Below are 8,975 nucleotides of genomic sequence, written 5' to 3'. Positions count from 1 at the left end.
TTTTTAGAGGGAATTTATTTATTCATTTGGCTCCCTCAGCTTCTTAATATTCTTTGTAGTTGCAACAATGTTTTAATGCATTTTACCTTACATTATAATTGAGGTTGTTTTAATCTTGGTTTGATCTCGTTCAGTTTTAATTGTAATGGTAAACTTATAATTCTTGCATGGGTTAATGGAAATGCACATTTTCCACAAAATAATAAATTAATCACGGATGAAGTTAGGAATTTTTTCTAAAAGGGTGGAATTGAGTTATATATTTTATAATAGTTAAAATGCAATTTCACCATTTGTTAACTTATATCTTTATAATTTTTAAGGAGATAAATTAATATTCTATTATTTTGGAAAACTAAAGTATAATTTTTAAGAGGTTAACATGATTTTCCATTTTAAAAAAACTTGAGCATTTACCAATTTCTAACCCTTATCAACCCTAGCACTACCATTCAAACTAATAATTTATATTGAGAAATAAATATTTAAATTACAAGATATAATTTAATACTTTAGCCCCTCTACAACTTTTACTTGCACCAAAACTTTACATAATGTTTTATATTGTTTTACAAAGCTAAATCAAATATATAAATATGGTAAAATTAAGAAATTTTAATGAAAGTGTATTAAACAAGATTTATAAAATTAAAAGATGTGTAAATTATTATAAAATTAAAAGTATAAAAATAATTATAAACCCTAAAAAGTTATAAAAATAAAAGAGTAAATATAAGGACATCATTAATAAAATTTATTTAAATATAATCTAACTTTATTTCAAAAATTTAAATAACAAAAGTCAATTCATATAAACTCGATACTAAATTCAAAATCCAAACTCAAAACATTTAAATCAAATAAAAAATATAAACTTGAAAACATTTAAATCAAATAAAAAACCCAAAGAAATTAAAATCCAAACTCAAATAATCCAATTCTAAACCGAAATCACCTTGCCGAATGTCACCCACTTGCCATCTCTAGTTTTAGGTTTAGCCAGATGTGACGTTCCAGAGCTAGACATCAAACAAAAGTCTTGATGGGCCACCAGACTCCCAACCCAATAACCCAACTCGCAAATGAATAAAGTTTCAACCTTCATCAATCTACACTTCCCCCTTCTTTTTTTTGGCTGCAGTGTGATCTGATGACACAAATAAAGAAGAAAAAGAAGAAGCCATAAGAAGTTGTCTCTGGGTTTTCGATTTCATCCTAGGTTAGTCTTCTTCTAACTTCTTTTTCTTTATTCTCATGTTTTCTCCATTTTGCCACCCATTTGTTTCAATTTGGTTTGATCCCATCTCTTATGATCTGTTTCTTCTTCACTGATGAAATTAATGAGAAAACCCCATTTTTTCTAATCCCAAATTACCCTAAAATCTTTCATGAAAACTTACAGATTATGCTGCTATCGATGTTTTCGTGTTCTTTTTTTTTTTCTGTGGGTTAAAATGAACAAAGACAGTGAAGATTTTTTCTAAAATTATCAGTTAGCTACATTTCCAGCAATTGATTGATACATATACTTAAATTATGCAGATGGATGATGTTATGAGTCGGGATTTAATAAGTGACTTGCCTCAAAGCATTATAGAAAGTATCCTCACGCGTTTACCAATACGGGATGCTGTGAGGACTAGCATTTTATCAAGTAAATGGAGGTATAAATGGGCAACACTTACTCAACTTGTATTTGATGAAAAGTGTGTGATTTTATCGAATGATCGATGTAAAGTTGAGGATGGTCTTGTAAATTTCATCACTCGGACTCTTTTTCTGCACCAAGGCCCGATTCATAAGTTCCAGCTAACGACTACGCACTTGCAGTGCTGCCCCGACATTGATCAATGGTTACTTTTCCTTTCAAGGAATGACATCAAAGAGTTGGTCCTTGAATTGGGTGAAGGAGAGTGGTTTAGGGTTCCTTCTTGTCTTTTCAACTGCAAAAAGTTGACCCGTTTGGATCTTTTCCGCTGTGAATTCGATCCGCCCCCTACTTTTAAAGGATTCTTGTGCTTGAAGAGTCTTAATCTCCACCAGGTTTTGGTTTCTCCTGAGGCAATTGAAAGTCTTATATCTGGTTGCCCTCTTCTTGAGAGCTTAGCATTGTCCTACTTCGATAGTCTAGCGCTTACTATCCGCGCTCCAAATCTCAAGTTTTTGTGTCTGGAAGGTGAATTCAAAGACATTTGTCTGGAAAATACTCCGCTTTTAGTTGCAATGTCGGTTGCTATGTACATGACTGATGACATAGCTGAACACTTTGAGCAAAGCTCAACCTGCAACTTTAACAGGTTTCTTGGTGGTGTGCCTCGTCTCGAGAGGCTTATTGGGCATATATACTTCACGAAGGTAAAATTATGTAACATTTCTATTTTGGGTGATTAAGTTTATATTTGTTCCAAGGTACTGTCAGTTAAATTCTGTCTTTTAAGTTTTTGAGCATAGGTGATGACCTTGGAAGACTTCCTATTACATACGCCCATCTAAAGGTAGTTGAATTGAATCAAGTAAGTTTTGAAGATATGAAGGAGATACTCGTTGTTCTTCGCTTGATTACTAACTCTCCTAATTTAAGGGAACTTCAAATTTCGGTGAGTGTTATAGTCTTTTATTTCCGTTGGCGGTTGACATTGTTGTATGTTTTCATTCGGTGTACTGTCCTACGGGGTGAATTGTTCAATATATAAAATGAATATGTACTCTCTACCTTGTTTCGTTTAGGGTTCCTCAAACACATTAGCTGCCATAGATGCACCTGATTTGGATTTCTGGGAGGATGAATGCCCGTCCAATTGCACATTCAAACAGCTCAGAGTTGTGAGGATGACAGATATGTCCGGTGTGCCTCATGAGATGGAGTTCATCAAATTTCTTCTTGCAAATTCGCCTGCACTCGAGACAATGAGTATCTCACCTTGTGTATATGTCATGGACGGAAGACTGAATATGTTAATCGAGCTGCTGAGGTTTAGACGTGCCTCTGCTCAAGCAGAAATTTTATTCATTCAAGATTAGTCATTGTTTGTCTGTTAATAGAGCACAATTAAGTACTTTGCCCTCTCATTTGCTAATTTGTTGCCTTTCTTTTGAAATATCAAAGAACAGTTGGGCACCAATTGCATATTTCATCTGTAACATATTCTTTTGAAATGTGAATAATAACAATTCTGAGCAAATTGAGATATGATTTATGAAGTTGAAGATTAGTTTTTATCAGGATTTCATTGATACTTCTGTTGAAAAGCTTGAAAATAACCTAAAGAGAGGGAAGTTGTATGTTATGTCTACCAGATTTGTGGAGAATATGTGAAAATCTTGACTCTGCACGCATGCATGCATGGATGGATGGATACATGCTCAAACCATTTCATGATAAAACCACTAAACTTGCTCTGGTAGTAAATTTTAGGGAGCAAACCAGAATCCATTTGAATAACAGTTTTATTACAACTCACAGTAAAAACATCTCCAGAAAAAATTCTTCACTCAAACCAGCAGCAGGCAGTGTAAAACTCAGCCTAAATGTCAGATTTTTTCTGTTGAATCCAAATTTGTACAACTGGAAGTGAAAAATATTTAGAGTTTCTAGTATTCTAACACTATACAACACAGTACATTTCAACACATTTATGTTATGTCTCATGATATTTGTTTAGGTATCGTCTTAATAAATAATATATGATTCTTATACCCCATTTGTCATCTTGGTCCAGAGAGCTCCATTGCTTGAACCAGCAAGGAAGAGTCATCAGTCAGATCAGAGTATCTCTCTGAAGAGGAGAATTCATTGGCTCTTGACCTGGTTGCTTCAGCTTTCTGAGAAGCTTCCCATTTCTCAGCAAGTCCATCACCTTCTAGCATCCGAACCACTTCAGACATCTTTGGTCTTTGACTTGGAAGGTATTGAGTGCATAAAAGAGCCACTTGAACCATTTCTTCAAGCTCAATCCTATCATAGTTGTTCTTCAGGTCCTTGTCAACTAGCATATCAAGTTTCTTCTCTTGGTGAACTTTTCTTACCTGCATAATAACAACAATAACTTGGTACATCAGATTTATGTAATTTGATTTATTGTAAGAATAGTCAGGTAAGCAAATTTTCTTCGATTATCGTACCCAGTCGAGTATGGCTCCTTTCTGGTTAGCTGTCTTCCCAAATTCAAGAGCCCTCAATCCTGATATCAGCTCAAGTAAAAGGATACCAAACCCAAAAACGTCTGTTTTCTCTGAGGACTGACCAGTTGATAGATATTCCGGGGCTATATGTCCCACTGTGCCCCTCACAGCTGTTGTCACATGTGAATCCCGGTGATCCAACAACTTTGCCAATCCGAAATCTCCAACTATGGCCTCACAGTAATCATCAAGCAGTATATTTGCAGCTTTAACATCCCTATGAATTATCTTCGGGTCACATTGCTCGTGCAAATACAATAATCCCCTAGCTGTTCCTAAAGCTATCCTTTTCCTCGTTCCCCAATCCAAGGCTGGTTTGGCTGCAAACATCAGAAATCACCAACATTATTCTAAGGTAAATTTTACCTTATTTGAACATTTAGAATTGGTATTGGACAATGCATACGATATGCGTTTCATTGTATATGATTGTTGGTATTTCATAAATGGAATTTAATAGCACAGATGATTTCTCTCGCGCTACCTTTAAGTCGATTAGCAACACTACCATTGGACATGTAGGGGTAAACCAAAAGCCTTTCAGTCGCTGTCATGCAAAATCCGTAAAGCCGAAGTAGGTTGCGGTGAACTGCTAGACTAATCATCTCAACTTCAGTTTGAAACTGGATTTCACCTCCAATAGCATTTCCATCTTTAAGCCTTTTCACAGCTACTACTGTCCCATCTTGGAGATACCCCTTATATACGTTCCCGAAACCTCCTTTGCCGACTACATTCTTGCTGCTGAAGTTGTTAGTAGCTACCTGAAGTTCCTTGAAATGGAACCTCTTCAAGTTTCCAAGGCAGATTTCTTCTCTATGTTGTTCTGAAATGTTTAAAAGAGTATGTTTTATGAACACAAATTAGCCCTTTTTCTATAAACTATATGATTCTGATGCAAATATATATACCATTTTTGGTTTTCACTAACCATTAACATCGAAGAATATTTGCTGATTGTGTCTTTGCCTCCACCAGAGAACAAAACCAAAACCAAGAACAAACAGGCAGATGCAGCCTAGACTGGACCCGAAGGCTAAAGCAATTTTATGGCCCTTGAGTCTACCCGAGGGCTGCGAGTCTAACAAGCACAGAAAATGGTATCAGATTATATATATTTGGAGGATCATACCATATCCGTGTACGAATATATGTTAAATACAAGTAGTGGACGTGGATAGTTTAGGAAAAATAAAGAAACATTCAAGATGGGAGGACTGTTCTTACTTTGTGAATTATTTAAGGAAAAAGGCACTGGCATTGGCCTTGTTCTGGAACAGTCTTGTTCAGCTCCAGCATCACATATCAATGGGTTTCCAACAATGCTGTGTCAACTAAAAAATATAGTAAGCAAATAATAAACAGACGAAAAAACAATTTAAATATCATGTTTCAAACAGTGTAATCACTGTAAGCAAAAGCTTGCTGTATGAGTCAACTTACTTGAATGTTTTTGCAAGCAACCCTGGCAGTGGACCACTCAAATTATTGAAAGACAAGTCCCTGCAAAGAAATATTAATCCTTAAATCTGATATGCATCAATTTGGAAAGAAAGAAAAAGACTAAATGGAATTCATAGAGTTTCAGAAAATTACAGGAAACTGAGCTGAGTCATGTTAGCCAAAGAGGAAGGTATAGTTCCTGAGAGACTGTTATTATTCAACCTCCTGATACAATTCAAAGGAAACCCCATTATCATCATATTCAAACTGATTCTGAAGTTGCTAAAACCATAGCAAAAGTGCAATATATATATGTATGAGTGCTTACAGGTATTGGAGGGCTTCTAAATGGGACAAAGTGGTGGGAATTTGACCAGAGAAGTTGTTGTTAGAAAGATCAAGTGTATGAAGGTTGGGAAGCTTCCCTAGTTCTGAGGGTATATAACCTGATATATTGTTATTCTGTAGGAGCCTGCAAAAAGCTTTCATTTAATAAGCATTGTAGCTAAACTAGGAACTATATAAACCAGGAATTTTTGTATAACAGTTTTGAAACTTACACTAGCTGCAGATTGGTCAAGTTTCCAATGGTGGGTGCAAGTGTACCAGACAAATTCTGGCTTGGAGCTCCTCTGTAACAAAATCATATCACCTTTTAGAGTATTTGTTAGTGATTTTTAAAGTTTGAATGAGTGTTTTTAAGTGGTACTTACAGGCCAATGACTAGACCATCAATAGAGCAAGTGACCATGTTCCAACTACATGGATCAACAGCAGCTTCATCCCAATTGTCAAGAACACCATGAGGATCAACCAGAAGCTCTTTTATTCCCATTAAAGCTTGCACTGAAAACAAAAAGAAAATATCCAAAAGGATCATTTCCTTGTTCATGTGCAATGCATTTCTTCATAATAGAAATTAAAAACAAAAAAACAAAAAAGGAAAGAAAAACAGTTGAGTTACCTTCGAAGTTAACACCTTTTGGTGAAAGCAAAGCAGTTGCAGAAGAGCAGAAGAGGAACAAAACAACCCAACACCACACAAACTTGTCTTGCTTGAGTCCCATTGTTTTCAGTAGTTGAAGCTCTAAGAAAAAAACCAAAAGCAGCTTTTTTTTTGGGTATGAAGCCGGTAAGGAGCTGGTACACGAAGTTCGTAAGCAAAAAAAAAGCTTCAAACTGAAAGTAAATGGTTAAGTAGGCTGTTGTTGTTTTTCATGCAATGTTTTACATCAGGATCCAAGCTCTGAAACTTCCCCACTTGCTTAAGAATTGGAACTTGAACTTACTCTTCTTTTCTGTCAGAAACTCAGAAGCAAGGGTTAAGAAAACAAGAGACTTTGATCATTTTAAATGAAATACTAGGAAAGAACTAACCATCTAACATGGCTGACAGTGCTTTTAAAAATCAGACCACAGCGGTTCAACCGGTTTAATTGAACCCATTGATTGCATTAAAAAATAATTTTATTATTAAATATAAGTTTAAAATATAAAATTATCATCTAAATTTTTTAAAAAAAATATATAAGTTTAAAACATATTTTCGGGAATTTTTGTTAAATTTTATATATCATTAGTTATTGATTCAATTGCTTCATTCGACTGATGTAGATTGAATGAGGATAATAATAGTAGATAAAAGCTGAGGGTAAGCTACATTAACCAAATCTAGATGTTAACTGTTAAGCACCCTATGGTTTTATCATTTTATTATAATTACCCTAAATCGTGGGGTTAGGTAAATTTCACACTAAAGAAAATTTTAAACTCCATTAAATGAATGTCAGTGTGTGAAAGAGAAAGGGTTGGGTTGGGATTAGATTTGTTCCACAGTAAGAGTGGATCCAACATTCCCTGAGGACGCCCACTGTCTTTGTCTTTATGGAAAAACAAAATTGCTTCATTCTAATTAATTTGCTTTTTCATAATGGTAATAATTAAAAGGTTAGAATCTCGAGGGTATAATCCTCGAGATTGTTGATGTAATAGCTCCTCATGAGATCTTTGTTTCTGTTATTTCAATTTTCTTTTTCATATAAAAAAATGCATTCTCTCCACAGTCAAACACACTGTCCCATTTCAACATTCCAACATTGCCAAAAGCACCCAACTTTATAAAGCAAAAGCTGCTCTTGCTCTCTCCTTTTCTCTATATCTACTCACTTTTGGGTATTCCATTATCCCATTAAATTTTTAAAATTCATAGTAGAAATACATTCAACTTAAAGCTTAAACCAAATAGAAATCATGGTATTAGAAGCAAAGGGGTGATGATGGCTTATTTTCGATACACGTGCAATGGAGACCCCATCATTGTAGTTGACTTCATTTTTCATTTAACCCTTTTCTTTTCTATTTAGACATTAAAAAGATAATTTCCAGCTCAATGCAAATTGGTGATCATATATATAAACAAATGTAAAGTTGATCAGACATGAAAGGTTTGCAAAGTTAAGATTATCACTTTGATAGCAACATTTTACTTAAAATCAACCAAACGGTTGTTTTTGTCTCAACATATCGTTCATGGTTAGAAAATTTTTAAAGTTTAATCACTGCTTACGTTTTACATTAACAAAATTAAATTAATCTGTTGACATCAAACATCATCTTTGAATTTATTATTGAAAGTTTTTTAAACATCATGCTTTTAAATGCTTGAAATCAAGATATCCCCGTATAATTATCTATTACTAAATTACAAAGTAAACTCTGGAAGTATTGGTTTAGAACTTGAGTAGATATATTTTTGAGTTACAAAATTTAGAGTGATCATCAAGTATAGAAAATATTGAATTGTATTCACGATATAATGTAAAAATCAAGATAATTAATCAAAAAATCATGAAATCCCGTGAAAACTCGTGAAAATTTCATTCCAACCAAAGATTTAGAGAAATAAGATTATAGGGCTCCACAAGCCCCCACCTCACGGGGCTAAATTACCAAATCTGATTGAACATTTGCATTACAGTTAATAGGATTGCCGTCTGATCTAATGGCTTTGGGTTGGCGGAAAGAAAGAACCAACCTTTGGATCCAATAAACAGCAAAAGGAAGTGGCAGGCAAGGTCTTGGAGCCGAAAAGGAGTCAAACAAGTGGGACTAGAAAAAGAGAAAGTTTGACCATATGATCCAAAGGAAACATGATACCCTCAAATGAGTAGGAAATAATTGTTCTTTTTTTACACCGCTTGGGTGTGTTTGGATGGCACCATCTACTACTCTATTAACTCTCTTTTTGAACACTAAATTATCAAAGTCACATGAATTTAGCTCTGCCTTTGTCCCTTAAAGGCAAAAAGAAGACATTGCCAACCCTCCAAAATAGATGTCCCTCAATGTCC

General features: G+C 34.6%; 2 protein-coding genes across 2 annotated transcripts; one reads left to right on the top strand and one right to left on the bottom strand.

Annotated features, from left to right (window-relative positions):
* The first annotated feature begins 1,052 nt into the window (after window positions 1–1,052).
* On the top strand, window positions 1,053–3,190 carry LOC105783024 (F-box/FBD/LRR-repeat protein At1g13570). The gene is made up of 4 exons (XM_012608185.2): window positions 1,053–1,219; window positions 1,543–2,355; window positions 2,439–2,597; window positions 2,728–3,190. The coding sequence occupies exons 2-4, from the start codon at window positions 1,543–1,545 to the stop codon at window positions 3,019–3,021; spliced, it is 1,266 nt and encodes a 421-aa protein (XP_012463639.1). The 5' UTR covers window positions 1,053–1,219; the 3' UTR covers window positions 3,022–3,190.
* A 219-nt stretch (window positions 3,191–3,409) lies between these two features.
* LOC105783022 (protein NSP-INTERACTING KINASE 2) lies at window positions 3,410–6,994 on the bottom strand. The gene is made up of 11 exons (XM_012608184.2): window positions 6,590–6,994; window positions 6,339–6,471; window positions 6,186–6,257; window positions 5,954–6,097; window positions 5,779–5,850; window positions 5,626–5,685; window positions 5,410–5,507; window positions 5,114–5,263; window positions 4,667–5,008; window positions 4,123–4,502; window positions 3,410–4,026 (listed from the first exon to the last, which is right to left on the bottom strand). Exons 1-11 carry the CDS (start codon window positions 6,690–6,692, stop codon window positions 3,706–3,708), a joined length of 1,875 nt encoding a protein of 624 aa, XP_012463638.1. The 5' UTR covers window positions 6,693–6,994; the 3' UTR covers window positions 3,410–3,705.
* Between the last annotated feature and the right edge of the window lie 1,981 nt (window positions 6,995–8,975).

Source organism: Gossypium raimondii, chromosome 13 (genome assembly GCF_025698545.1).
Source record: "Gossypium raimondii isolate GPD5lz chromosome 13, ASM2569854v1, whole genome shotgun sequence".
Taxonomy (NCBI): Eukaryota; Viridiplantae; Streptophyta; class Magnoliopsida; order Malvales; family Malvaceae; genus Gossypium; species Gossypium raimondii.
This window is presented reverse-complemented; position numbering and strand designations above follow the sequence as displayed.

Coding starts and splice junctions, on each gene's coding strand:
- LOC105783022 (XM_012608184.2), bottom strand. CDS start 6,692: ATGGGACTCAAGCAAGACAAGTTTGTGTGGTGTTGGGTTGTTTTGTTC. Junction 5,508..5,625: donor TTGCTTGCAAAAACATTCAA/GTAAGTTGACTC, acceptor TAGTTGACACAG/CATTGTTGGAAACCCATTGA. Junction 5,009..5,113: donor AATATTCTTCGATGTTAATG/GTTAGTGAAAAC, acceptor TAAACATTTCAG/AACAACATAGAGAAGAAATC.
- LOC105783024 (XM_012608185.2), top strand. CDS start 1,543: ATGGATGATGTTATGAGTCGGGATTTAATAAGTGACTTGCCTCAAAGC. Junction 2,356..2,438: donor GGCATATATACTTCACGAAG/GTAAAATTATGT, acceptor CTGTCTTTTAAG/TTTTTGAGCATAGGTGATGA. Junction 2,598..2,727: donor TAAGGGAACTTCAAATTTCG/GTGAGTGTTATA, acceptor TGTTTCGTTTAG/GGTTCCTCAAACACATTAGC.